Raw genomic sequence first — 27,959 nt, 5'->3', positions numbered from 1 at the left:
GGTTGGCAACGCCGACCGTTACACTAGGTGTAAGTTCCGGTTTTGAAAATGTTTGCCTTTTCCGGTTTAATATGTTAGCTTTGAAAATATAATTTCATCAAAAGTTAAAGAATTTTTCCTTTTTGAAACGGTTAATTTAATAATAAATACTAAAACGGTTTAAGAAGACCTAATAGGAAAAAGTAAAGTGAAAGGAAAAATCGGAACTTACCCGATAAAACCGTTTGTGACATCGACAGTTGGCGCCCATTTTCGTCATTTCGACAAACTGTTTTTCATATTTCACAGATATATTTTGCGAGAATACAGAGTGCAAATTAAAATTAATGCCCTTGTCAGTCGGTACGCACATCATTTCCTATTTGCCATTTAGCTGGCCGGGGTCAGTTGTCAATTTGAAAAGTAGTGTAGGCGAATGCCAATGAAAACGAATGAAACCTTAGAAATTAATTTATCACACTTTTGCAGCACATCACAATCGTCGCGATAACTCTGCCGTTTGTTTATTGGTTTTTTGCAGCGGAACAAGTAAAATATAATTCCCGCACAGCACACGTTAAGTAATCCTATCCAGTTAATTTCCAAAGCGCACCCAGAGATGAGTTACTTTGGGAAATGACATGGACAGCGAAGAAATGTTTTCGAGAAGAATATTACTAAAACCGAAGGTAGTGTGTTCATAATGCAAAGCCAAACTAGGAAATTGGTAGAATTCAGGTTCCTCATTGCGGTGGCAATATATTTGCACGCGCTGGAGCAATCGATCCAGCAGTGCCATTGTGTTCATGGTTTCAGGTGAGTGCGAGTGCGTTTGCCCAGTTTCATCAGATTTAGCCCACAAGGCTGTTACACACTTACAGAAACAATACGGAGAGCGCCGAGCTGGTTTCCCATTACGAATCGAGCCTCTCGCTTCCAGATATTCTTCCCATTCCCTCGAAGACCTATGACAAGAACCGGGCTCCCAAGCTTCTGGGCCAACCCACAGTAGTCTACTTCCATGTCACGGTGCTGTCGTTGGACTCCATCAACGAGGAGTCTATGGTGAGTTTAGATTTGAACTTTCCCTAGATAAAAAATTTATATAAATGGCCAATAATCCAAATTAAACTCTTATATATGTATAAAGTTTGAGCAATAAAATCCAAAAATTAACTTCACGGATCTTCTGTAGACCTATGTGACAGACATCTTCCTTGCACAAAGCTGGCGTGATCCTCGCCTGCGGCTGCCGGAAAACATGAGTGAACAGTATCGCATATTGGATGTGGACTGGTTGCACAGCATTTGGCGGCCCGATTGCTTCTTCAAGAACGCCAAGAAGGTCACCTTCCATGAGATGAGCATTCCAAATCACTATCTGTGGTTGTACCACGACAAAACGCTGCTCTACATGTCCAAGCTCACATTGGTTTTGTCGTGCGCCATGAAGTTTGAGTCTTATCCACATGACACACAAATCTGCTCCATGATGATTGAGAGTTGTAGGTGGAATTGGGCTGATATCTTTGTCTTGCCCCTGCAAATCCTGTATTGCTCAAAATTGTCCATTCTGCTTTCTGAAAAACTGTCTTCCTTAATGTAAAATGGCCGTTTGACATCATAACTTAATTAGCTTTTGATTGGCAGTATCCCATACAGTGGAGGATCTGGTTTTTATCTGGAATATGACAGACCCACTTGTGGTCAATGCGGAGATTGAGTTGCCACAGCTGGACATATCAAACAATTACACGACCGATTGCACGATTGAGTACTCAACAGGTGAGTGCAAGTTATACATATTTTGATATTAAGCAAAACTGAACTTTTTACTTTCAAGGTAACTTCACTTGTCTGGCCATTGTGTTCAATTTGCGACGACGCCTGGGTTACCATTTGTTCCATACCTACATTCCTTCGGCTCTGATCGTGGTCATGTCGTGGATTTCGTTTTGGATAAAACCAGAAGCGATACCAGCTCGAGTCACCCTGGGAGTGACCTCACTGTTGACCCTGGCCACCCAGAACACACAGTCGCAACAATCGCTACCGCCGGTTTCGTATGTGAAGGCTATAGACGTTTGGATGTCATCCTGCTCGGTATTTGTCTTCCTCTCTCTGATGGAGTTTGCGGTGGTCAATAATTTTATGGGCCCAGTAGCCACCAAGGCCATGAAGGGCTACTCTGATGAGAACATTAGTGATCTAGACGATCTAAAGGTGAGTTTGAAAAATTAGATAATTATCCTCCCGGCTGACGCTACTTAGTCTGCCTTACAGCATCATCGGGAATCGATTATTGAGCCCCAGTACGATACTTTCTGCCATGGCCATGCCACAGCCATTTATATAGACAAATTCTCGCGCTTTTTCTTCCCGTTTTCGTTCTTTATTCTAAATATTGTCTACTGGACAACGTTCCTATGATGGATGATAGATTCACCGAAGGAATAGAACGCAAACAATAATAATACCAAGCGCATTTGTTTAAAAATGTATATTATCGTTTGTAAGCCACAAATAATTGCATTAAAGTATGTATTATATTGATTACCATGTAGTGTATAAATAAAGGAAAGCGTTTAATAATAGGGTTTAGTTTAAAGGAAGCAATCAAGAAATGCATTTCAATTGCGCAACAAAGGTGGAATAATCTTTGGTAAATTCACTATAAACCTATATAGTTTAGGCATAAGGATTATATATATTTATATATATGTATATAAAAAAATTATATCAAAAACTTGCGGTTGTGGCTTTTCCATTTTATCGTTAATTTATCATATAGTCTGATTTTTTGTTTTGTTTATATAATCACATAATTTTATAGTTTCTTTACATTCACATTTACAGATGGATTTCATTTTTTTTTTAACTAACGTTTTGCTTGTTGCTTGGCATAATTGTTGCTAACATTTATGTTAATGGGTGCGAATGATTTTTCAACTAAGGAAATTCTAAACTGATAGTTTTAGCTATGATATGATGGCAGAGCCACAGATTCAAAATAATAATACGTAGAACTGGAAACATTCTGACTTATCCTACAACAAAACTTCCGTTCGCCGGACAAAACAGAACTTAAAGGAAAATTACCGCAATTCGGATTTTGGAAAAAGCATGATTTTTCATCGTCTATCTATTGCAAGCATGCCTGCAACTTTTCAATCCATTCCTGTGCCAAATTAGCATTGACTGCGTAGAAATTATAGGTGCGCTTTGATGTTTTAAGCTAAAAATAAAGATATACATTTTAATATTTATTTATGTCATATTTTTCTTTATAACTTACATCGAAAAATCCTTTTTCTTCTACACCTTTTGTGCCAATTTGTGTTGGTTGTGCGGCAGCGGCAGTTACAGATTGCACCTCAGCCAGTTCTAAAAATGTATGCATTAATTATAAAACTGTTATTAACGGGAAGAAAAGTCATTATTACCAATTATGCCTTTTGGAGCGGTATCCTCAGAAGTGTCATAGTAACGAAGTTGATGCTTAATCGAGTCCAGAACGAACCAACGCTGTTTCCATCCTTTGAGCAAAGCGCCACGTTTGTACAGATGTCTACAAATGATTTTTAAAATTAGTGAACAGTAATTTTTAAGTGGTTTGGTTTAAAAATTTTAACTGTATGTTATTATTCCCCACAAACTTGTAGTTTAAGTTGGAAATCGAACACTCAATAACTCAACATAATGTGTGGCAACTGGTTTTAAATTTTGTTTTTTTCTTCTTTCATGGAATTTTCCTAAATGACTGTTATGTTTTTAAAAGCTCTAGAAGCTACTAATAACTCACCCCTCGTGCGTCCGATTTTCGGCAACGTTACTGCTAAACTGGTTGTAGAAGTGATGGCTGGAGGTGCGCGCCGTCGTTGCGGCACTGGAAGCGATGCTGGCTGTATCGCCCTGTGACATGTTCACGTTTGGTGGCCCCACAGCCCCATCGATGGCTTTGTACTTTGTGCAGTTCTTCATTGAGTGCTCCGTGCACTTTTCGTGATAGGAGTTGCCGCAGTCCATGCACCGGTAGCCAACGGGTCCCCAGAGCAGCTTGGTGCAATGGTTGCAGTTGGTGGGAGTGGTGTAAGGATGCTTCTCGAAACGATGAGGGTGGAAGTACTTGTCCTGGTAGCCTGCCAGCCGTCCCTTCATAATAATCTCCAGCGTAGAGCGTTTGTGCTGATGTGTTTGTACGAAGATGTTTCCCAGAGAAGTATTCCGTGCAACTGGATCTAATTGGGGCACCTCGAGACTGTTCCATACCTGCAGCCATTTTTGCGGTAGATGTCCTCGCTCCGTCTCCGCTTGCTTTACTTCGCTGATCAGGCAAACATAGGCATTGGGATTGCACTTCTCCATGTTGTCATATCCCGCGGTTATGACCGTGCGCTTTCCCTTCGTCTCGGATAGATCGACTTCGTCATCGACGGTGGTCACTTCCAAATCGTAAGGCGCTCCTTGGGCCAGCTCCTCGTTGGTATAATAACTCCATAGATCCAAAGCGGCAACATTATTTTGCGGTCGCAGAGTCATGCTTTTGTCCCCCGAATACAAGAAATTATAAAATATAGGCGTTTTGTTATGTTGCCTTTCAATATAATCGAAAATCGAGTGGCCAATGCGATTTATGGGTGCGGGTGTTCTTTGATTTCTTATATCCAGAGGATACACATTGCACTCATCGTCGGATCCATTGGTCGTCATGCCACCAGTTCCAAAAATATGTTTGGCATTCAACGATCCGCGCTTGTCCTCCATCGCGGCAATGCCGGAGTCTGAGCGCTCAAGCTCACAGTCAAAAAGGAAAGTGCGGAAGCGGCACGACACTGAGTGATATGCCAGGAATCTCAAATAAAAGTCATTAAATTCGAAGGCCATTGGAAACTGGCGCTGCAGCTGATGAACTACATCTAGAAACTGCAGAAAAGTTGGGGCAAATGCAATGTTTGTGTTTGCATGCGAGGGTTTGAGATTGCTTCGATGAGCAAAGCGATGACCAAAGGCCAACCACTCCTTCTCAATCAGCACACGGAAACCATCCAGGCTGCGATAGTAGGGATCCAAGCACAGCTGGGCTATTGAACTAAGTTGGGCGGTTACATCGGAGCCATCCTCCAGAGATAGCATTACACTGCTTTCCTGCAAGTCAATGAGGTCAACTACGGCACCAGACAATTGCATTAGAGAGGAGATCTGCTGCAGCCAGTCAGACTGCTCCACCATCTTGGCAAAGCTTTGACCATCCGCTTCGTTGGTATTGTGCGATGGCATACAGGCGCGTATCAGTTTCTTGAAGGCGGGTCTCGATTGCCTGATGTCTGGATAGTCCACTGGGATAAAGTCCGCGCAAAAGTCCACATTCATGTTCGACTTGGCTTGAGATTTTTCTCCTGTAAGAATAAAATGAAAACTTAAAAAAACAATCTTTTACATAAGTAAATATCTTTGCTCACCCAATGCGTAAAGCCGAACCTTGCGGAATGGATGTGATGATGAGTTTTTAGAATTTCCCTTCATCGTTCCGCCTTTACCTCCTTGACTAGACTTGCTGCCATCGCTTACATCCAGATTGTTTTTATGTTTGCGTGATAGTTCCGGCGTAAGAGGCTGACGATCATCGGCGGAGCCATGGGCCATCAACGAGCTCATCGAGAGATTCATGCCCGAGTACTGATTGAGAGCCAGTGGCGTTAGTTTCGGCATCGTGTTTATCAGGGCTAGGAAGTATTTATCCTGCTCAGGATAATGGGTTACATCGTGATGGGCGTTCGTATTGCTTCCTGTCGTGTTCTTCAGCATTCCAATGACGGACTTGCTGTTAGGTTGACCACCTCGAATGAGCAGCGCTCCGTTCGTATGTCGCCAAGTGGGCAGTGGTATTCGCTGACCCTTGAAACAACGACCCAAATGCAATATTGCGGCATCACTGCACTGCACTGGAGCCACAATTATCGCCGGATATGAACGACAAGTAGCATAACTAGTATTAACATTGCTTATACGGAAGCCACGCTGAGCTTCCGCATCGAATCCGAGTCTTTTCCAATCCTGTACATAGCTCCTCTCCCGCATTCGTTCAACATCCTTTGTTGTCAGCAATCTAGGCATGGTATTGTTTTGAGTTTCAAACTCATCTCCGTCCTCCAGCTCATCGTCGATAGACTGTGTTTCCTGGGCATCAGCACTTCCATAATCATAGTCGGAAACCAACTTACGCTTGGTTTGCTGCTTCTCTTTAAATCCAGCCTTTTTGGCTCCTCGGATTAGCGTCTTAATTGCAAATCCCTTGATGGTGGAGTATTTCGCTTTTGTTTTTAACGGGGCCACTCCCTGAAGCATGGTGCCATAAGATTGAAACGCAAAGTACTCAAACTCATCGAACGGATGGCGAGCTTTGCTCAATATCTTCCTAAAGCTCTCAATTTGCTCGGGGGTTACTTCGGGGTCAAAGGCGACCTTGATAAGTTGAAAGCTGCTGGAGCGCAGCTGCAGTCCTTCTGTCAGCGTTTGATCCAGATGAGCCAGGTACAGCACCGATATCTTTTTCTCCTTTAACAAGGAGGCAATCGGAAAAGTGCGCACGATCACTTGCTCGCAGAATAAGGGATCACAAGGAGAACCTTTGAACACCACACGGTAGTTGGTGAGGAAAAGAGCTCCCTCGGCGGGTATCAGGCACTGGGTTTCGTCTTCGCGTCCATCCGGCATGAGGAAACAACGCAGGTGGTCGGTAACCAAGTCCTCTCCCGGCAGCAGGCATGGTGTCTGAATCTTCGGCTTTTGGACATGGGGATGACGCTTGGCCTCTAGATAAACCGGTTCCAGGGATTCGATGTGCATGTGCACTACACCCGGCACCATGTCATGCAGATTGCGTATATGGTCAGAGGTTACTCCACCTTCGGTACATACGCAGTCAATGAAGCGGGAAATTGTTTTCCCAACTGTGACGCCTATTTCCAGTGCATTGTTCTCCTCAAATTCTTCGTCGGAATGTTCGCTCAGGCTGTGTGAGCCCATAATACTGTTGATGAAATCGGAAATTTATGTTTAAACTCAATTTTAATTACAGTGCTTAAGCAATCTTACCTATTAGAAACACTCTGATTTTCCTCCAGACGAAACGCTGGCTTCGGCTTACTGGCCGCATCCACATTGACGTCGAGAGGAATCAGCAATGAGACCATTCGGTTTGCAAAATGTATCGCCTGGCTATACAAAGTACCTTCTTCAGACTTAGCCAGCTCCGCCTTCTTCTCTTCCTCGATGTTGGGACTTTTGCGAAGCTGCTCGGCCGTAATCTCAAGCGCTGTTGGCTCCTCCAGCGGAACCTCATCTAGCACACAGTTTGCCTCCTTTTGATGCTCGTTCTGTCGACGGTGTTGTAGATACAACGCCTTTATCTGACCCTGGACATCCTGAAAGAATGTGGATTCCCAAAACTGAAGGTTCTTCCAAATGGCGTGATCTTGTATCTCTGTGTAAGCGAACTGCACCACTCCTGTAGATAACTTTCGGCAAAAGATTGTGGACATCGGCAGTAGAGCCGCAGCTACTGTGTACTCGTCAATCCCGGAGGATTTGTGCAGCGCCTTGTTCATGAATCTCACAACCAACTCAAATTGCTGATGGTCCAGCACAGCCTTGTTACCATGAACATATCCAAAAAACTCGCGGCAGAGAATCAATCTTGCATCTCGATGCATCAAGGTTCGCATCACAGCTGGCAGTAGTTTCCTGGCGTCTGTAATTCGGTTCTCGAAGATGTATGACACACAGATCCGTAGCACCTCCAGTCGTCGGGCCGAGTTTTGGACATTGGGACGCACATCTAACGCCTCGGGCAATCTAGGACCCATCGGAATGATCCGGTGTTGATTTCGGGTAACATGAAAGCGTTGTGGCACTCCGTTCTTGCGAATTCCATCCTGGATGATTACTTCTACCTTTTCCGCACTAATGCGCGGAAAAGCTGGCTGATGAATCCTCTGGAATGCGCCCTCCGGCGGACGCAGGACCTTCTGGGCATAGCTAATATGTGCCAATGTGCCCTCATTCTCGTAAAGAACGCGTCCCAATTCCTGGATATGTGTGAGTATCTGAAAGGTAGATGAAATGTGAATATAGTATAAAATAATCATAAAAACCCTATAAGGTAACTTATACTTACGAGATTCCGATTTTGCGCCTCTGACTTGAGCAATTCGTTCATGGAGCTGTAAAGTTCATCCCAGGCATCAGAGGCCCGCCAGGGAGGTCCTCGTTCGTTCACGAACGTGGTGAAGAACATGCTGTCCAATACACGAAATAGGAATTCGCTCTCGATTAGATCCCTGGCGCCGAGGAATCCAGCCTTGTGAAACGTGATTACCGGCTTTGGATGGATCCTTATGATTGTAAGGCAGGAGCGATATCCTTGCAGTAGCTGAGCGAAGAGGCGCATAAATATGGCGCGGAGTTCCTTGTCGATCTGAGCGTCAGTCTTGGACAGAGCAGACGGTCGCTCCAGTGTGGGAAAAGCCAGATCAGCTTGCGCCAGGTTCGGGAACAGGATCATTCCGAGCAGGTCCTGAGTCTGCTCCCACAGTGGTGAGGGAAGAATAGGAACAGGCGGAGTAAGAGATTCGGGAATGGTTACCAAACCGCCATCCAAATCCACCACAATAACATCCAGTAGATCCTTAATCTCAGTTTGCAACGAACTATGTATGCCCATAATGAACGGTGTAGGTGTGCACAACACCTCCGTGAGGGGCGCCGGCAGAATGGGAATATAAACATGTGTATACCGGAAGGGATACATTAAAGCCACCAAAGCTCTGCAGCTGTCCGTCAAGTGCCAATAGCATTTGGACAGGAACAAAATCTTGTTCTCCGTCATCACAGCGCAGAGTAGGATCAGCACATTCTTGATGCCTAGCTGCTTGAAGAGGAAGTGCACTCCACTTCCCGTTGTCGGCAGGGAGGAGCTCTGCGGAGGCTGGAGCGATTGCTTGTCGCCTGCTCCTATGGAGAATCGCACCTGCGGTCCACCCGCTGGAGGGACTTGGATGCAGCCCAGAATGTTTCCAATAAGTGTCTCCAGTCCATACGCCAGATTTTCAATGTACACTGTGTATATCGTGCCGAGGCAATTCTGTAAATGAAAGATCAGGGTTAAAATAGTGATTGGGTCAACCTCAATTCTGAGTTATAATCTCACTTTGAATGTGTCGGCACAGTCCAAGCGCGATATGAGCACAAGACACTTGGGAGCATACATGACGCTGTGATGCGTAATAGGAGCTGGCGCAGCTGTCGCAGCGATGCCATCCATTGAGGGAGTGGCCCCCAGCATCCTGCTGCTACCGATGGTCTCATCCTCGTCGTCCACGCTGCGCGTCTGCGTGATGGCTACCGTCTCGTGGAAGCTTAGGCAGGCGCAATAGTGTTTCTTAGCATCGATGTCCGTCAGCACCGATACGAAGAACTTAGGTTCCTGCTTCTCGTACGATAAACTCCATCCGAGCGGCTGGCAGAACTGTAGAAACGATAAGGTAATGTTTTGATATGTGACGGTATTATGTGCGGAATGTTGGGGAACGCACCCATTCAATGCCCTCGATAAACGGAGTGTCCGGCCAATCTTTCTCGGGAAAGCGCTGAACGATTTTGCCGCAAGTTGGCTGGCCGCCCACATTGCTGGCGGTCTCTGGGGAAAGAGAAAAGTAAAGGAAGTCATTGGTATTGTTAATTTTTGTATATGCTGAATTTACTTACTCTCCTTATCGCTGTCGTAGCCGACTATCACGAAATAATCAGCGAGCCGGGACATCTTGTCCAGCACATTGCCGGCCAGTCGTCTAGGATCCTATCTATGCGTACTTACTGGCCAAATCTGGGGAATAAAGTACACTAAATGTTTTCTTTTGGTCTGTTTCTCTATTTTTTTTGTTGTTTTTTGCTTTTATCAGAAGGCAGCGGCAGATGGCGACTATTCGCCAGTGCCGTCATCCAATTTGATATGCTAATTAGACTCCATCTCTGCGCTCGGCATAAATGATTAGGTTCCACGGCGATCGAGGGGCCGAATTGTTTTTGTATTGTCTTTAGACCCGGAGGCGTTTTTCAGGCTTTACGAGTCTTCGTCTTCACTCTTTTTTTTTTAACCACACCCCGCCACGCAAAGTGTGTAAGTTTGCCGGGAAACTGGCTGGTCAATCTATATATAACAGCGTGCACACACCTCGCAGCCGGCTGCAGCCGAAATCCCCGCTCACTGCCTGCAAATCTCGATGGATTCGGAGCTATAATTATTATTTTTAAGTTTGCATAGAAAAAGATAGATGCAATACACAATAATTTACACGAGTTGTCCAATACTGGATGCAACAGCTGATTAAATTTGCCGATAGTTTATTCGCACTTTCCGGACTATCGATAGATTTTGATTCCGATAGTGGGTAATCGGCGCGGACTTATAAGTTGGTTCGAAGTTACCTCATTAAGTAGTATTTTCCAATATCTTCCAAAAAGTTTGCGGCTTAAAACAAAAGTAGAATAGATATGTAGGAAATTGTTCATTGAGTTATCCATAAGATATACTTTTGTAGCAGCAAATAGTATAGCAAAGACTTAATATTACCTGATATATTACCCAATAAGAACAAAAATACTTTTCGTTGATGACTTAATTTTCTTTTCAACTTAAATATAAATCACGATATCTTTGACATTATGAACTAACGAGATATAAATACATAATAACATTGATGACTAACTCGTGTAAGGCGTAACTTATATGATAGGTGTTTAGCTGATCTTTACAAACATATTACGTATACGTATCGTATGTACTATTCTGTTAGGCGATCATCTTGTTTCAAGCATGATTGCCCTTATCTGTGGTATTTGTGTCCGCCGGTGGGTTTTGGTTAGATTCCTGCGCCGGCATGGTGAGCGATACTGTGCCCTTATCCGTGTGCTTTATGTGCTCCATTTCGATGTCCGAGCAGTTCTCGGAATTGGATAGTGCCGAGTCCATTGAGGTGACGGTCATGTCCACAGCTTTATCGCTAGTGTTTGTCGACAGCAGGGGCTTTTCAACTGATGGCTTGTTATCCGCATCCTCGTCTCGAGTAGGGGGCACAAAACTATTGCTATTAATGTCTTCGATGGCTTTTCGTAACTATTAAATTAAACCATTTATAAGATATTATCTTCAAAATTAGCCAACAAATCTTACTTCTTTAAGTCCCACCACTCCCACAAGTCTTCCGATTTTGGTCACATAAGCGTGGTTGATGCCGACCATCGAAAACAGCGAGTGAACCTTGAGTATGGAGGTGCGTTCCACTAGCTGGAACGGTGAGGGATCTATGTGCACATTGGCCTTTTGCAGGTCGATGGGTTTCAACATCTCCTCGAGCTCCCATTGCTTCTGATCCTCGGGAGACATGTCAATGACACGTTCTCTAGGCTGAAATTAAGAGTTTATAATTATTATCCAGAAAGGAGGTTTATTAATTATTTCAAATTATTCTAAACATACCAGTTGCACTGACTTCGGCTTTTGAATGATCTTGATTGGTTAAATTAAGTAAGTAAGGAGAAATGAAAAGATGGATAAAATGGTAATTTTTGAAAAAGAGTTAACTTTGATGTGTGCTCCAATTTCCTAAATTTTTACATACCTCGACATCCGCCTCCGGACTTATCGTTTCATCCACATCTTCTATAGAGTAACCCGCTTCATTGGCTTCTTTAATTTCACATTTCGTTCGAGAAGGGGAACCATTTATTCCAACTTCGTTGGCAAACCTTATTTTCGTGCACTTTTTTGCAGTTTGAGGAGATCTATTTACATCTGCAACTTTATTTGTTTTGAATTTAATGCTTGGAGATTGGCTAGAATTATCCCCATTATTTGATAATGCCATTTCCGTACTATCCTTTTCGGCAGGCTTTTTACAAAAAAATATTATTTTTAGGAATCATGCGGTATCTTTTCTAGGTTACATTTTAGCAATACTCCAGCACTACGTTTTTACTTCTACTAGAAGTTTCTAAAAATTATTTAAATATTTGTTTTTTGAATGCTTATCTTTATTTTTGGATCTTTAAATAGCTGCATGTTTCTTTATGGATTTTTTCTGCTTACCAATTTTGTTTCATCCGTTGAAATAGGGTTTACTTGCTTGCAGATATTAATTTAGGTTAAAACACATATTTTATGAAAATGAATGGAATGAAATGAAAGTTTATTGGTGAATTTCTTACCAGCATAATTTGATCGGTTACAAAATCCCAATTGCTTTGTGCAGACTTGAAAATAGAGATTTCACCTCCCGGTTTACTTGGTCAAACCCATAAGCCAACCCAAACTCTTAAAGATAAATAAGATACATTTACTTACCAGCTGAACCTTTTTGGATACCCCCGGAGTGCTGGGAGTACGCGGCACCTCTACCTCGGTGTTGCTGGCGGCCGGAGATAGAGAGCCCGTTTCCGGATCCGGCTGAACGTCCTGGAGCGTCGTGGACTTTTTGAAGATAGCCTCAAAGGCCGAGCGGATGCGGAACTCTGAGTTGCCGGTGATCGTTGTGTAAGGCGAGGGCGTGATACTGGGACTCAGGCCCATGGGTTGAGTGTAGGTCTTTAGATTAAAGGAGTTTGTCTTCTTTAGAATTGACTTCCTCGGCGCCAGCGAGCCATGCAACGTCTCTGCCCGTTTCTTGGGCGGCAGCATTTCATCGTTGGCGATCTGCCGCAGACTCAAGATATCCGGAGCAGGAAGAACCTCAAACCTTGATGGACGTCGCATCTTTAGCTCCACTTCCATCTTTTTCTTCTCCTCCTCGAGGGCTCTCTCTTGGGCCTCCTTTTGCCACTTTTGGGCCACCTCCATTCGCTTCTCACGTCCAATGTGCTTCTCAATCATTTTGATCAGCTCGTACCGCTGCACGGATCCCAGAAGGATCATGTTATCCGGGCTGTCAACCAGTGGCAAGGATCTCAGCGTCTTGTTCAGCTTGAGGACTTCTTTGAGCTTCTGGTAGGAGATGCCATGCCATATGTACTTCACATCCCGCACCATAAAGTCCTCCACGAAAATGCTGTACATCCCGGAACTGGAGGGCAGCAGATCGGGCAGGTACGGCAGCTTCTTAATCAATATAATACTGTCGTATATCGACGGTTGGAGGAGCGCTGCCACAGCATTGGCCACTAGCACGGCAATCATCACAGGCACCACGTGCGTTATCTGGCCCGTCATCTCGAAAATGATCACAGCCACGGATACCGTGTGCGTCACGGATCCGGAAAAGGCGGCAGCTCCGACGACGGCATAGCCACCTGGCATAATGGGCGACAGTCGGCCGCCGTACCGGACGCCATGGGGAAATGTGACCGCCATGAACTCGCCCACCAGCCGACCAAAGCCAGCCCCGATCTTGAAAACCGGAATAAACATGCCCGACGGAACTGGAATCGTGGAGGCGATAATGGAGAACATAAACTGAAAAGATGTTTTTGGTTAGTATCTGTATCATTCAGATAAACTTTTCGGAGTACTTACCGTAAAGAGGGTGTAAATGACAAGATTTCCAAAAACGCTGGTATAGCTGGTCATCCAGTGGGTCACCACAGCCGCCTGCTCCACGGTAAGATCATCCCTTGACCACGTAAAATTGCTGAAGAGCTGGGTCACCTGCTCGTGAGTGCTCAGTTCGCCGGCTAGAAACTGACCAGTTCCCAGGGGAAACGATATGCTGGAGACCAACAGGGCCAAGAATCCCGGATACAAAAAGCGACTGAAAAAATATATTCAAATATATATTCATAATGAATACCAAGAACACGGAAAAAAATTACTTCTTCTGCAGGAACTTATTCATCCTCTTATTGGATCTCATAAACAGGACATACCGCCGATGGACCCAAACGTATGATGCGCCTCCTAATCCACAAACGAGACTGAAATAAAAAACTAAGGATATAGCAATCATATAATCAAATAGACACCCACTTACCCTATCAAGGCGAAGACAAACAACTCCTGGGGATCGAAGGGAAACTCGGTGGTGAAGTTCGTTAGAAACAGGGCCCGAACAGTGTCGGCATTTTGGAACCACACGGCCAAAAGTCGGAAGACAGTGGCGCCACACACAGCCGCAAAGAAACCACGCCAGTAATTGCGCACCGCAAAGTAAGTGGTGGTGACCTCTATACTGAAAAGTACACCTGCAGATGAAGAAGGTCAGAGATCGGCATTGAAGAAGAAAATAGAGGCTACTTACCACCCACTGGTGCTGCAAAACAGGCGCCCACACCGACGGCACAGGCAGCCGCCAACATTTCAGAGTTTCGCGACTCATTCTCATATATGCCTTGGAATGATGTGACAAGTTTACTTAATAATTGTGCTACAATACTTGCTATATGTACGAAAGGACCCTAGGGAAATTCGGAGATACAAATAGGGGAAAACGGAATAAGGATACTTATAGATTTTCCAAATTGCACTTGCTTCGCCGCAGCGGTGTGCATGCAGTGTGAGATCAATTCTTATACTTACTTCCTTTCCTAATGGCATACCGCTGCCCAGAGTTGCCGTTAAACCAATTACCTTGGCCACTAGTGTCTTAAATGTGAGATACTCTTTCAATTGAACGCCGCGCAGTATGGTCTTCATTTCGGGTATACCGGAACCTAGACACAGTTTGGTTATGTAGATTTGCATTGATCATACTCGCAGTTGATTCTTTATTATATATTTATATTCTTAGATATATATTGTTAGTGGTTAGTTTCTGAGGTGTGCTAGTAGGTTAGCAGAAATATTGCTGGGAGTGTTAGTGGTTCGAGTATTTAACATGTAGACACAATGGATTCTCAGATTGGAGGTGCCAAGTGTGCTTGGAGTGGGCAGCTGCCAGAGTGCAGTGGTACTATGAGTATTTTTTTTATAAAATTAAGTAAGTTCGATTACGAAATAGTGCTCCTGAAAACCCTAGAAACTCTTTAAGTGGGTAGTTCATACTAAGAAAAACAATCAAGATTCATTCGTTTCCCTGGCCCTAATCAACCATAGAAGTAAAGTAAGTAAGCACAAAATTCATACAATTTCTACAATTTTGGAAAACCGACGTCAGTTTAAATGGTAGAGTGCGACAATTGAAGGCAATTATCTATTTATTTATTTATTTTTTTACTCAAGCAGGTTACTTTTCAATAAATACTCCACTACATATGTTAGACTTAGCCACAGGTTGTGATATGATGAAAAATTATGACATTATGTGGTGTAGATTTATGATTATCCAGACGCTTACCTATACTTTGCGGTGCGATGAGATGGACAAACCCGGCTGAGAATAATATCAAACAGACCGGCAGTGAGACCCATGCTATGTACTGAACAAAAGGCTGTGACGTCAGATCCCGATACAGCCAAATTCGCGCTAGAGAAATAGATATTTATATATACATATATATAGAGAGAGAGGAAAAAAAAACAATGGGTACTAAAAATGAGATGAAAAATCGATCAATAGCCTACCGTTTGTACATATGGATATGCCCTTGTCCATAATGAATGAGAGCATCGCCATGATGATGCCCAGTAGTGCCAGGAAGACCCAGTCCTCGCCCAGTCGGGCCACCGTATGCTTCCAGACCCATGATGACACTCGCTTCGCCCGGGTCGAGTGTTTGCCCAATAGTTCCTGTAAATATTTCCCAGCACTGCTGCTTTATAAACTGATACGTTCAGGAAGATCTTAACCAAAAAAATACGATCCAAAATGAGATTACAACTGAAAAATTTATGATTATTTCCCTGAGCTTTCTTTGTGCATACCTTAAATATTTAGTTTTCTCATTTAGTTTGCATTTAAATAAATCACAAGATAAGCATTAACATTGTATTCTATTATTAACATTGTATTTTTTTTTTTTATTTAATTTTACCTTATTCCTTTGTTTATCTTCCTGCTTTCGTCGTTTTTCGAGTATTTTGAGCTTTCTGGCTTCATCCTTGGCAAATTCTCCTAGATCTTTGGTATAACGACCATACATCTGCGAAAAGAAATTTCAAATTAGTCAAGTCCTGAGCTTTAATATCAAAACATAAAGGTCATAATGTATGCTATTTCTAATTATAATTAGATGCATGTTTTCAAAATCAAACAAAGAAGCTTTCGGTGCTACCTGTGTTGAAAACAAACAACTACATTCGCCTTGAGCAGTCTAGACAAATGGCAAGAGAAAAAGAACTGATGACAGAGTAGGAAGTGCACAGACAGTTGCACTTAGAAAAAAATCTAGTAATTATTTTATAAATATAACATAATTATAGATATATTATTTAGGTTGCTTAGGAAAAACATGAATGAATGAAATGGTTTTTAAAAATAATTTAGCTTTATAAGTCTTAATTTCATTCATGACATTTGTAAGTCTTTGATTAATTTATGAAATACATCTTTTTCAGTTTAAATTATATTAAAATCTTTAAAAGTAAATAAAATATATTTATTTTTAAGGTAAACTACTATTTACTGGTATAGAAATGCCACCTTTTGTCTAGCCATTTTGAAAAGTCTAACAGCTGCAACTATTTGTGTACAAAGTCTTGCATACGTCACGAACAATTTTTGAGAAAGTGAAAATAAAGATTGATTTTGGCATAAGTGAAATATTATAAATTCCGATGCAGTATCTGATTTATTTGCGAATTGAAGGCCAAATACCAGGGTTATTTTCTTTCTGTGTTCGTTTTGAGGGTCAATGCAAGAGGTTGGTCGCTGCAGCCAAGGGAAATGAAATAAATACTATATAGAAATGTGGAGACTAAGTGCCGCGACGAGAAATTATTTCAACAACGGGTTTAGTAGACAAATGGGTCCTAATAAAATCTTAATTTATCCTAAATTACTGTTTCATATCTCAGACATTTAATAAGATTTATGATACGATGCGTTGTAGCAATAAAATTTTTAATTTTGACAAGGCAATACGGGCTCCAATTATGACTGATGTTAAGGATCAACTCGATTGGATTTTCTTTCTGTGTTTTTAGTGCTTTGGCTGCACCAATGGCCATGGGTGCAACGCGATGCACGGATGACATGGTTAGGTGGCTCGTGGGCCACTCACATAATAGAAAGCCTCGATTTCGATCTCGATCTGGTTCTTGTCATCGCCGGGCGGATCGATGCTCTGTTTGCGATGCTGCTCCTTTTGCTTGGCAATAACGTCATCCCAGCGCTGGCGAATGGGCGTGGAGGCGGTGGATGTGGATCGATGGGAGCGCTCTTCCTTCCTTTGGTAGTCCTCGCGATTGATCAGCAACTCCGGCTCGAAGGCATATTCGCGAATGTACTCATCCTGATGCGTGTTGTTAAACATGAAGCAAGCGATGCACACGAACGAAGTTCCGTACTCAAAATCACGATCAAAATATCGTAATCAAATCGAAATTGTAATCACAACGATTCACAGTCACAACCACACGGATCTGGGTGGCGGCCTTTGACATGCCCGCGGCTGTTGGCCAAATATTTGTGTCGCATCTTGTTCGCCAATTATTTTTAGGTTTTCTTTTTTTTTATTTTTTATTTAGTTTTAGTTTTCGGTTATCTCGGATGCAGTACACAAGTTTTTCGGAATCGAGTCGAATCGAATCTCACTGCCAGACGTAATTAAAGGTGGACGCCACTGCCCTTGAGCCCCGTCTCGGAAACACGGCGATTGTAAAATGCATTGCCATTTATTTTTAACATTTTACACTGGCTCTGCCTGGCGTTCATATAAATTTGATTTATCGCTTCGATCCGATCGTAAATGGTACACAAATCACCTCAACACTCATCCATATATTTTCCAATAATTTGCACTTTTTTAATGATTTTTCATTATCTATTGATTTTTGATTTCCATTTCCTTCTTTTAATAAATATATTTTCCGTCTACCACCGAGCGTTCTTGTATTGGCGTAAACTTTTTTGAAACTAAACTGACTTGTCGAGCTTTCGCCGCTCTGTGTGGAAAATTATTGAAATTTTTCTTTTGGCTAGACGCTGCGGCAGGGTAGCACGCTGTGCCGATATTAAAAAACAGCCAAGAAAAGAAAAAAATATGTTTGAGGGATGTGTAAACAAAATATGAATCTTAAAATTTGTTTTCAAGTTCTGCTCGTTCAGCAAATCAAAGTCAAAGAATTTTCTGGTATTTCGAAATGGTTCATAAATTTAATTGCACGATAATGGATTATCAATTTAGGATGTGTTCTTGAAATTAGTACTTGGGCGTGATTTGAGTATTAGGGTGTTTGAAAATGCGGATATACGCAGATATTTCTCACCCAATACGGTCACTCTTATTCGCCACCCTACTACCTTTAGCAATGGAATAGTTGTTGCTTTCTCTTAAATATAATAAACACTTTTCGTTATAATCGGATTAAAAATAGCTAATGTCTTTGCTTGTTTTGTCATTCCGTACACTGTTTTTGCATTGCTCTTACAAAGGCCCAGATGCGAACAGAAGTGGCTAAATCGTCAGCAGCAACTAGCAGGAAAAGCGGCAAGCGAAAGCTTGGAAAACCATTCAGAAATCATAAAAAGTTTTTTTGTTTTGATCGATGGTTTCGCACGGCAGATGTACCAAACGGTGGTGCCGCCTAAAGTACTACTAAAATAAACAATGCAGACTAAAATTTAATATTCTTCAAATTGGAATTATAAAAAATACAAACATATCGTTTTTATTATAAAAGTCCACGGTGCGAATGAGTGATAATTTATATAGAGTCTGGGAAATTTCGAATCTTTCAATGAACTTCTTTTTAAACCTAATTTTTATTTTGTAAATATTTAAACAGCTTGTAAAAAATCACTTTTGTTATTGAAACATTTTACTACTGCCTCTACGCGAGCAATGGGGAAAATTGGACTCTCTTTGCGTCATCAAAAAAGGGGTAATAATAATAAGAAAGTCGGATAATCAGACTTATTGGCAGTATAATCACAACGATTTCCAGACGTACGTATATATGCAGACGCGGTTAAGAAATGCAAAAAGAAATATATTTCTTAAGCAGTAATAAACGTTATAAACAAAATATAAAGATAGCTGGCAATAATAACACTTGACAAATAATTTAAGTGCTAATAATAATTTTATCAAAATTTCCCCAAAAAAGTTTTTATATCCGACAGATACACAGATAAGAATTTGTTTGCCTTGCGTTTATAACCAATAAATTGGTTTTTGACTAAAAATATTCTATTTTTAGATTTCCTGATATGCTTACAAGAGTATCGATGTATCCGATGGGATCATCCTCGTCCGAGGAGTCCGAGTCGCGAGCATTTTCCGCTGGCGGCGGACACGGATAGAAGGCGTGCGACTTGATCTTGGGATGCCGCTGCACGTGACGCAGCTCCTCTTCCATGGACATGGCACTATTTCGTCGCTTACGCAATTGGCAAATGAACTTCTCAAAATCCGCCCACTCCGAGTCCACCAGCTCGACGTTCTCCTCGCCAAACTCTTCATCGTGAATAATACGCTCGACTTTCTGATTACTTCGATCGCGATTGCGATCGCGTTGCCGATCGCCGAAATAAACCATATTGGTGTTGTCAGTTCGAATGGGTTTTTAATGGGTTTATTGCACAATTCAACACTATCATAGATGTTACCGATACGATTTCGTCACATCCATGGCACAGATATCGCTCATTTCCCGTATATATTTGAATTCCGTTTGCAAAAATATATATTTTTCTAGATATTTTCCTGCGTTTACGTGTAAGCCGATCTAAGTCTTAAATCCAACTGAATAGTGTCATGAGGATAGACGGCTCCGGTCCCGCTTAAATTCAAGATTCCATTAAATTTAGTACACAGACACCGACGCACTCGTCTGGTCATCCAGCGGGTCTCAAGTTTGCGGACGCCCGTCGCCAGTTATCTTATAGTTCTCATGTATAACCAGTCACTCTCCAGCGGTCAAAGTTTGCGTGTAAACATCAATAGAATTTCATAAATTTAATAATCTGTGGTCTGCTTCAACGGCAAAAAAGTGAAAATGCCAAGCGCTTGGATGACACGAAGTGCGGTGTACAGTGGAATGGTGCAGATTTTGTACTATTTTTGTAAGATCTTTTTGGTAAGGTAAGTAATAGACTCAATAAAATATCGTCCAGGAAAATCATGTTTTATATTCCTTGTACTATTACCTAGGGAAATTCTATAAAAAGGTTTAACAGTTGGAATTTGTATCGATGTACGTAAAACTGCAAACAAATTCCAAGTGAGGGATATTTGTATTTCTCTTAATAGCTTTACATTCTTTAATAATCCGTATCGTTTTAGTTATTTTTCCATAGCCCATCGGTTTATAGCTCTAGTTATTTTATCAGGAAATTCGCATTACTCAGCCCACTGTGCCAGATCACTTAAGCCGCATAAATTGCGATTACTTGCTTTAATAGTCTCAATGTGTAGACTAGGCATTGGGTCACATGTCTTCGGGCATCTGTTGGATTTATCACATTTAAGTGTACCGGTTCTTTTAGTCCGTCTGCACTATTTTCTAGATTTCATTATTGTCTTAGTCAATCTACAAGTCATACCCCTAATTCATGATAATGGTAACCCTAAATGAGTATAGATTGCTAGTCTGGGTGTAAGCAGGGTACTTAGCACGTAATCTTGAACTTTCATAACTTTCAGGAAATTGATATAGGAACTAATATTTAAGAGAGTCACCAATTTAAAGAGAGTGAAAGCTTTATCACGTTCCATCGCTTACTGTTAGATATCAGTGCACTGCTTGACCCATTAAGCAGTGGGGGACATAAATCGGGTATTATGTTCTGTTAAGTTGAAATTAATATATGGAAATATAATCTGTAGGATTTAAATAGGTCTGGACTTGGTTAAATACTAATTTTTTAAGATTTACTTTCATTTATCTTTCTTGTTTTCATTTTACTTTATCAGTAAGTTAAAATATTAAGCCACAGACTGATTCCTAAAGTTTTTTTAATTTTGATATTAAGAAGAAGAAGGCTTAAGAGGAAAAAGGTTTTCCATTACTCACATAATTCCTTTTTGCCTGATATTTTAGTTTTATAGATCAATTAGGCAGCTTCAAAGTTCTATTATTTATCAGGCGTTGTGTAGAGAATAAAAATATGTTTTGGAAAGAATTCTTTAGATATATCCACTAAATTAATGAAAAATCTCTTACGGTATTTCTGAATTAAACTTGACCATGTGTCACCCTCCATAAAAATTAACTAAAGCATAATAATTATTCCAAAGTTTGCGCTCTAGCCCAGCATACGCAGTTACAAAGATACATAGATGATCTGATAATTTACTTACTTTTTTGTGAAACGACATTTTCGAACTCATATGATAGAAATTAGCAGGCTTGCGATAAAACAAAGTGATCTTGGCTAAAACCGTGTGGCGACTGGAGAGCCAGCATCCCAGATCTTGCTAGCAACACCTTCCGAGCCGCAAAAACCGCGATAAGGGTCCAAATAGCAAAACAACACCTGAACCACGATCAAACTGCTTTTAAGGATGGGGCACAAAAGCTACCGAAACTTAATTAAAAATTGAATGAAATCTTTGGGTAAATATCGTTCTTAGCCTTTGGGTATATGTACGAGTATATGGGCCATTTTCTCATAGCCATGAGGGAAAGATAAACATTCAGCGCGTGAGCGCAAATACCAAGCAATAAAGAAATATAATTTTAGCTAAATTACTTTATGACCCTAGTCAGAAAACATATCTCTATGGCCTATTAAAAATATTATTTATAATGCCAAAATCAACATACAAAATGCCAAATTTAATATAGACGCTGTTCTTTGAAAATTCTGAAGCGTTTAACTAAATCGAGGTAATCATTGATAACGATTCGATTTTGATGGATGGTTTAATTTAGCGCCGATAAGAACTTGTCAAATCCAAGTGGATAATACTTAGTTTTGGGCAATCGAGTGGTAGTTAATTTCCCTTTCAAAGGTTATTAAGTTAAAGTTCCCAATTAGCCAGTTAGTATGTTTTCAACCTGTCTCTCATCTGTAATTGTAGGTTTGCGAGAAAAAGGCTGTCAAAAGATAAAATCTCCTATTTGAACGTGATTCAGAACTTCAGTTTAGATAAATATATAGGAGCAGATTGTTAAATCTGTTCGCTACATTCATTGTTGCACTTATCTCAAGGTGCTAATTACAGTGTCTCAACAAATATTAAATCAAATTGGTTTGCGGTGGATTTATCTGGAGTATAGAGAAAACCTCATCAATAAACATGTATCTAGAGAATACCTTTTAAATAAGCTTTTGTCGGAGTCGTGAGAGTTTAAAATCTTCCCAAAATTGAACAAAATTCTTACACATTATCTTAAAGTTTAATAAAATGGCATTCATATGTTGAGCAATATGTGTCACAGCACATGACAAAAATCCCAAAAAAATAAGCAAAAACAAATAAAGTGAGCCCTGGCAAATAGTCACATGTTAATCACATGAGCGGAAAAGTAAAACAAGAGACAAGTCTGTATTCCCTATTCGTTATGGTGAATTTAAATATACACTAACAAAAAAGCTTTGGGATTAATGAAAATTATGTTTCTTAAAGAAATTTATGTAAAAATTGAGATTTTATATAGTTAATAAGATAAAATTCTTTTATTTTATTAAACTCCAGATTAGAGCATCTAGAGATCAGTGACTAAACTAAGAACGATAATCGAGTAATTCCCCTAGCTAATAACCCCAGACTATGACAAGGTTGGAATTGCCAAATCTAAGCGCCATATCGACGTGTTTATGTAAATAAAAGCACAGTAGACGGCAATTTATTATCAAATCGGGATTTCCAGCCAACCAATTACGATAAAAATAAAATTAATAACAAACAAGTTGGCCTGATGTAGGTGTTCTAATACAAACAATTGTGGGCTTTAAACAGATAAATGTATTTTCCTTTTAGCATGGGTATTTACGGCTCTCTTAATAATCGAATATTTATTTTATTTCTGTGGTAGAACATTTGTTTGGGTGTTACCCCACTTAATAGATTAGCATTTCGGAAATTGCTACGATAATTTAACGAACTTTATGCTTATGAATCCGATTGGCATTGTAAAACAATCAATCAATTCTCGATCAATAAAATTGTCGTGATAAGTGGTAAATTTTCACGCCACCCCCAATAAACTATATGGACTAAATTTATGACTGTCGATCGCATGAATCACAATAAATTTGAATGGGCAAGGGAAATTATTTAGAAAAAAAGAAACTCGTGAGTTTAAAATTATATTGCACTTTGAAAAGGAAGCATATTTGAAATATTGATCATTATTAGCTGTAATACTGCCTTGATCACTCAGAAATTAAACAATATTGACAACCTAATGCCTCTAACCGCAAACAAACATGTCAATAGACAGGTGAATTCAAAACCTCTATACGATATGAAATGACGTGCATATACTGAGAATGTATTAATGTGATAGCCATCTCAAACAAAATTAGCTAGTTGTATAATCTTAAGTAATGACATTTGAAATTCTCCATAATGGATCATAATATCCGTTGTAAATTAAGTTTAGGTTAGGAAATGGATCTTAAACTACGAACTGAATAACTGCCTTTCACTTCTGACTTTCATTTTAGATTATTTTGTAGTTCAATAATATTAGAGCGTAGCTGATATTTTGATTTTTATATAAAAGACTTTAAAATATTTAAAACTATAAAAAACAAAGAGATTGCTACGAACTCTTTGTAGGGATTTCCCTCTCTTTATTCGACTTACCAGCGTGTGATGGTAGCCCAGACCGCCCTCTTCCTCGTCTCCGTCTGACAGAGGACTCATGTCATGATGGTGTCCCAGGGAGGAGGCATTGGAGTAGGTGCGCAGGGGCAGCAGACGTGCTGTCTGATGTGACGGCGCGATGAGCAGCTGGCCACCGTTTTTGGTCGCCTTCATCTTGAAACGGGAGTGATGTGCGACTCGGCAGTTGAATTTCTCGGCGATGGCAGACGATGCAAGCGAAGGAATTACACATATATATATATATATATTTATGAAAGAAAATTCCTTGGGCTCATTTGTGCATTAAATTCAATTATCTGCACCACGACGACGAAGTCACAAGACCGACTTCCTATTCAGTGGTCAGTAGAGTGGAGGAGTTAATCCAAAGAATATTTATGAATAAGCGGTTGCTGCTGCCGGCAGATTGTGATTTTGACTGCAAAGTCTGGGAAATTGCTACAGCTATTGCTACTAGTGATACTGATACTGAATCCGATTCCGATTCAGCCTTATCTCTGAGATCACTTTTTACTTTTGTCTACTCCATTGGCCGAATCCGGCTGGCGATAAGGCAGTGGCTAAGAGGCTTATATGTGCTCCGAACGAACATTTCAAGTGGCACACTTAAGTGTGTGAAGTCTTAATTAACACCGGCAAAAAGCTCAGACGACGACGACGCCGACGACCCCGATGAAAGGCAAATCGGGAAAATGTATTACACTTTAATTATCTCCTTATCAAACTGAGTGTTACTAAGGCTCCAAGACGATCTGCAACGAAATAAAAAATATATAATTAATAGAAAATATAAACAAATGTAACAATAAGTTGAGAGTGCTATCAGTTAATGAATTTAGCACGGGAGCATGTGTGCCTAACAAGCTATGAGAGCATCTCGAATGATAAGTGCCGCAAAAATGGCAAAATAATAACAGGTGTATAACAGGCTAGTGAGCAGGTAAATAACAACAGCAGTTAATTCAAACCGACACGATATAGTACTGATAAAAGGTACTATATAGGATAGATAAAAGTACATAACTTTGTATCTTGAAATTATTCAAAAACGGCATATAAAAAGTCACAATAGTAATGAAATAAAAGTATTTATTTACAATTTTTAAAACTAAAACCGTTGACATATTTAATCCCATCGATAAGAAAATAAAATATGTTTCCAAGCAAAGCCTCTATTACATTTAATCTCATTGATAGTGGAATAAAATGTATAAGAAACCTATAAACTAATACCATCCTATATAAGGTAGAATTTCAATGTTTGTTTTGATTCGTCTGAACGATAGAACCACTATATAGCCTTATCATTGTGGCAACCTGACACCAAATACCAGAGCAATGTGCAGGAGCCATTCTACCGTAAAGTGGATTATGGCGGAATAATTTATGATGGTTTTATTTTCTTTTTAAATGCCAGGTTTAGGTTTTTTTAAATTCTAAGATTTATTACATTATTTTAATCTTTAGTCACTATTATGACGCCTATTTTGGCAAATTTATGAGCTTGCGAATGCGAATTGCAATACGATTTTTTTGGACAGCCCGTCGCTCTGTCATTTTCATGGGGCCCTTGAAGCTTCAATATCAAGTAAAAAGTGGATTTATGAGGTACAGATATTTTGCTTATACATATTGAACGAAAAACATTTAAAAAATTCTACATATATACATCTGTTTATTTCCCTTGATTTAAAATGGATCTGCTGAAAACCAGATGATATTCATAACGAATTTAAATGGCTCTCAAATTATTTAATAGCTTTGTGATATTTAGATTGGATTTGTTCATAGTAAACCAATTAGGGCAATGAATTTGCTTTGATCACTAATTAATTAGAGTTAGCGCTTGAAATTCCTACAGAACACTTTCAATAGGAAGTGATGCTGGAGCACACCTTTTTATGGAATTCTTAAGCACATGTCAATAATTTAAACTAATTATCCACATAACTAAAATACTTTAATAATGGCAGATCTGAGTCAGGCTATTATGGCACGGATTTCGCAAAGTACTTGAAAATAAAAAAAAAATGTATAAACATGAGTGCACATATTTGTTCTGGCAGATAAGAAGAAACCTTATACTCTTAATGGGGAAGACAAATCTTGTTAAAAGCGGAATAGGCCAGCGACCCAGATTGCCTGCTCAAGTTTTTGGAATACTTTTTAATGGGATTTTAAGCCAGACCCTTAAACTTAATCTCTACAGAATTACCAATTATAAGTACTCACACTTAAGATACATACTCGTACATCAAAATGCAGTACTTTCTGTTGCTTTGTGTGGTCTAAAAATATACAATACGGAAAATATTATTCCAAGTCAGTAAAAAAACCAAAAGCTTTGCCAAAAATATTCGAAAAATGATTTTTGCAAACAAAACAAAGGCCAAGTAATCCGCTAAACAACAGCATTTATTGTAGACCATTTTTTACTATATATAATTATACATTTTGGTCACCTTATATCACCGAAATATTCCACACACAAACACGATTTTTGGGGATCTACAAGCGAAACGTTTTATATCTCTTGCCGTTGTAAATTTGTTGTAGCCATATTTGCATACAGAGTTATATATCTTTACTGTAGTAACACGGGCTTATGTACTCGTTATAAAATCAATTAAAAAACGACGCAAAGATGCAAAACAAAAACGTCACGAATACGAAATGGGAATAATGAGAACACAGACACCGCTTTTCGCGCTCCACCTGCTCACACCTGTGGCGCGTGTTTTGGGTTGCCCCTTAGTTATTGTTTTTGATGTTACGAGGGCGATCGAGGTAGAAATTCACATACCAAGTTAGGGAAGACTTGGGATTGATTGGACTCACTCACTGCTGAGTTTTGATTTCTGATGGATGATGAACTGTCTCGGAACAGAGAACTCAGTACTCGGACCGAATCGCGTATCACAGCCGGGCAATTAGCATGGGCGATATTAGCTGGTCGCCGGAATGGAATAATATATTGTATTGGAGAATTATTGGAGAGCAGCTACCGATGTCAACGCGACCGCTTCGCGCTCTGGCATTGACTGGCGTCGTCGTCGTCGTCGTCGCCGACGTTGTCGTTGCCGCCGCCACCGCTGCTCATTCTCGCTGAATAGGTGGTGTTTGGAGCCACTGCTGCTTATCATCACCCGCAGTCGCGGTCTCGGCCAAGATTAATGACGTCCAATATAGTTACAGTATTTCCATATTCGCTCGCTTCCATTGATCTCAGCTGACTGGGCGGCCTATTGGCTATGGTATAAAGCTCAACGAAACCCAATCCGCAGATAATTCTCAAACAATTTCCTTAATTTTCTGGAAAATCAGCAAACTACACACGAAAAAAGAGAGTAGAAACCGGGAGTTCGTTATGTTACGATTCCGATTCGAAGCGCTTATCTAGAAATGGCTCTTTATGGGCCGAAATAAAAATCTGAGTGAGCAAGTCTCTAGATTTGACTTGCGGCGCGTTTATGAATGGGATTTGTTAAGTATTATAAAAGGTATTCAAGATGGGGCACTCTTTTAACCCAAATAATTAACGCTCAAGTTGGGAAAAAAATATAATAAAGCAGGAGCGTGCTTATAAACATAAACGGAATGAAAGAAGTCAGTAGGTATGAAGAAGACCTTGGCATATTTTTAAGTTTTCTAATCTATGCAACCATTTACTTTAAACTAATCTGTGACGTTGGAAGTTGGATTTTCCCACCAATTTGAAAGTCAACCTATTTCAAAGTCTCTAGACAAACCGCAAATCAGGGGAACTTTTCTATTTACAAAAAAATGAAACTCGTCTGACTTGTTCTTGTTTTCACCCTGTAATCCGAAAATGCTACTTCTATTGAGCCGGCATCTGTACGCTTGTTGCGTAAAATTAAAATCTGCTTCGCAATAAATAAATCAACGAACGTGCATCATCCATTAGCACCTGGAATAAGTACAAATGGGTAGAGACTATAGAAGGGTGAAAATCTGTCAGGAATGTACGAAAATACACAGTATCATTCCAAACAAAGTTTTATAAATAAAAGCGTTAAAACAACAGTACAATAAGTCAAAATTAATTTCGAATGCTTTCAGTTTATTAAGTTTTAATAACCATAATTTGACCTAGC

General features: G+C 40.3%; 3 protein-coding genes across 14 annotated transcripts; 1 reads left to right on the top strand and 2 right to left on the bottom strand.

The window, feature by feature from the left end:
• The first annotated feature begins 426 nt into the window (after positions 1–426).
• Positions 427–2,566, top strand: LOC108116446 (glycine receptor subunit alpha-4). Of its 2 annotated transcripts, none has more exons than XM_017228359.2 (6): positions 427–795; positions 861–1,044; positions 1,175–1,484; positions 1,630–1,764; positions 1,823–2,202; positions 2,263–2,566. In XM_017228359.2, the coding sequence occupies exons 1-6, from the start codon at positions 683–685 to the stop codon at positions 2,407–2,409; spliced, it is 1,269 nt and encodes a 422-aa protein (XP_017083848.1). In that variant the 5' UTR covers positions 427–682; the 3' UTR covers positions 2,410–2,566. The 2 variants fall into 2 exon arrangements, with proteins under 2 accessions (XP_017083848.1, XP_017083847.1); XM_017228358.2 differs by having other exon boundaries at positions 2,251–2,566.
• LOC108116445 (myotubularin-related protein 13) lies at positions 2,460–10,346 on the bottom strand. The gene is made up of 10 exons (XM_017228357.2): positions 9,745–10,346; positions 9,573–9,676; positions 9,188–9,505; positions 8,156–9,121; positions 7,075–8,084; positions 5,439–7,009; positions 3,782–5,375; positions 3,423–3,547; positions 3,275–3,363; positions 2,460–3,214 (listed from the first exon to the last, which is right to left on the bottom strand). Exons 1-10 carry the CDS (start codon positions 9,797–9,799, stop codon positions 3,122–3,124), a joined length of 5,925 nt encoding a protein of 1,974 aa, XP_017083846.2. The 5' UTR covers positions 9,800–10,346; the 3' UTR covers positions 2,460–3,121.
• Positions 10,347–10,640: 294 nt separating this feature from the next.
• LOC108116454 (chloride channel protein 2) lies at positions 10,641–26,865 on the bottom strand. Of its 11 annotated transcripts, XM_017228375.2 has the most exons (17): positions 26,648–26,737; positions 23,824–24,596; positions 15,937–16,044; positions 15,527–15,692; positions 15,300–15,428; positions 14,543–14,676; positions 14,265–14,421; positions 13,998–14,208; positions 13,840–13,941; positions 13,544–13,778; positions 12,380–13,483; positions 12,244–12,288; positions 12,125–12,160; positions 11,658–11,927; positions 11,516–11,545; positions 11,210–11,443; positions 10,641–11,152 (listed from the first exon to the last, which is right to left on the bottom strand). In XM_017228375.2, exons 2-17 carry the CDS (start codon positions 23,995–23,997, stop codon positions 10,847–10,849), a joined length of 3,441 nt encoding a protein of 1,146 aa, XP_017083864.1. In that variant the 5' UTR covers positions 23,998–24,596; positions 26,648–26,737; the 3' UTR covers positions 10,641–10,846. The 11 variants fall into 11 exon arrangements, 10 of the variants coding, with proteins under 10 accessions (XP_017083864.1, XP_017083866.1, XP_017083862.1 ...); XM_017228377.2 differs by lacking the exon at positions 26,648–26,737 and having other exon boundaries at positions 15,527–15,711; positions 23,824–23,927; XM_017228373.2 differs by lacking the exons at positions 23,824–24,596; positions 26,648–26,737 and adding an exon at positions 19,283–19,751.
• Between the last annotated feature and the right edge of the window lie 1,094 nt (positions 26,866–27,959).

This window comes from Drosophila eugracilis, unplaced genomic scaffold, assembly GCF_018153835.1.
Source record: "Drosophila eugracilis isolate 14026-0451.02 unplaced genomic scaffold, ASM1815383v1 contig_367, whole genome shotgun sequence".
Lineage (NCBI taxonomy): Eukaryota > Metazoa > Arthropoda > Insecta > Diptera > Drosophilidae > Drosophila > Drosophila eugracilis.
The sequence above is the reverse complement of the archived record's forward strand: the minus strand, read 5'-3'. Positions and strand labels throughout refer to the sequence as shown.

Coding starts and splice junctions, on each gene's coding strand:
- LOC108116446 (XM_017228358.2), top strand. CDS start 683: ATGCAAAGCCAAACTAGGAAATTGGTAGAATTCAGGTTCCTCATTGCG. Junction 1,485..1,629: donor CTCCATGATGATTGAGAGTT/GTAGGTGGAATT, acceptor TTTGATTGGCAG/TATCCCATACAGTGGAGGAT. Junction 2,203..2,250: donor GTGATCTAGACGATCTAAAG/GTGAGTTTGAAA, acceptor GACGCTACTTAG/TCTGCCTTACAGCATCATCG.
- LOC108116445 (XM_017228357.2), bottom strand. CDS start 9,799: ATGTCCCGGCTCGCTGATTATTTCGTGATAGTCGGCTACGACAGCGAT. Junction 9,122..9,187: donor ACTGTGCCGACACATTCAAA/GTGAGATTATAA, acceptor TTTCATTTACAG/AATTGCCTCGGCACGATATA. Junction 3,215..3,274: donor AAGAAAAAGGATTTTTCGAT/GTAAGTTATAAA, acceptor CTTTATTTTTAG/CTTAAAACATCAAAGCGCAC.
- LOC108116454 (XM_017228373.2), bottom strand. CDS start 19,603: ATGGTTTATTTCGGCGATCGGCAACGCGATCGCAATCGCGATCGAAGT. Junction 15,429..15,526: donor CATATCCATATGTACAAACG/GTAGGCTATTGA, acceptor CTATTTCTCTAG/CGCGAATTTGGCTGTATCGG. Junction 11,444..11,515: donor AGCCGAAGTCAGTGCAACTG/GTATGTTTAGAA, acceptor TCTTAATTTCAG/CCTAGAGAACGTGTCATTGA.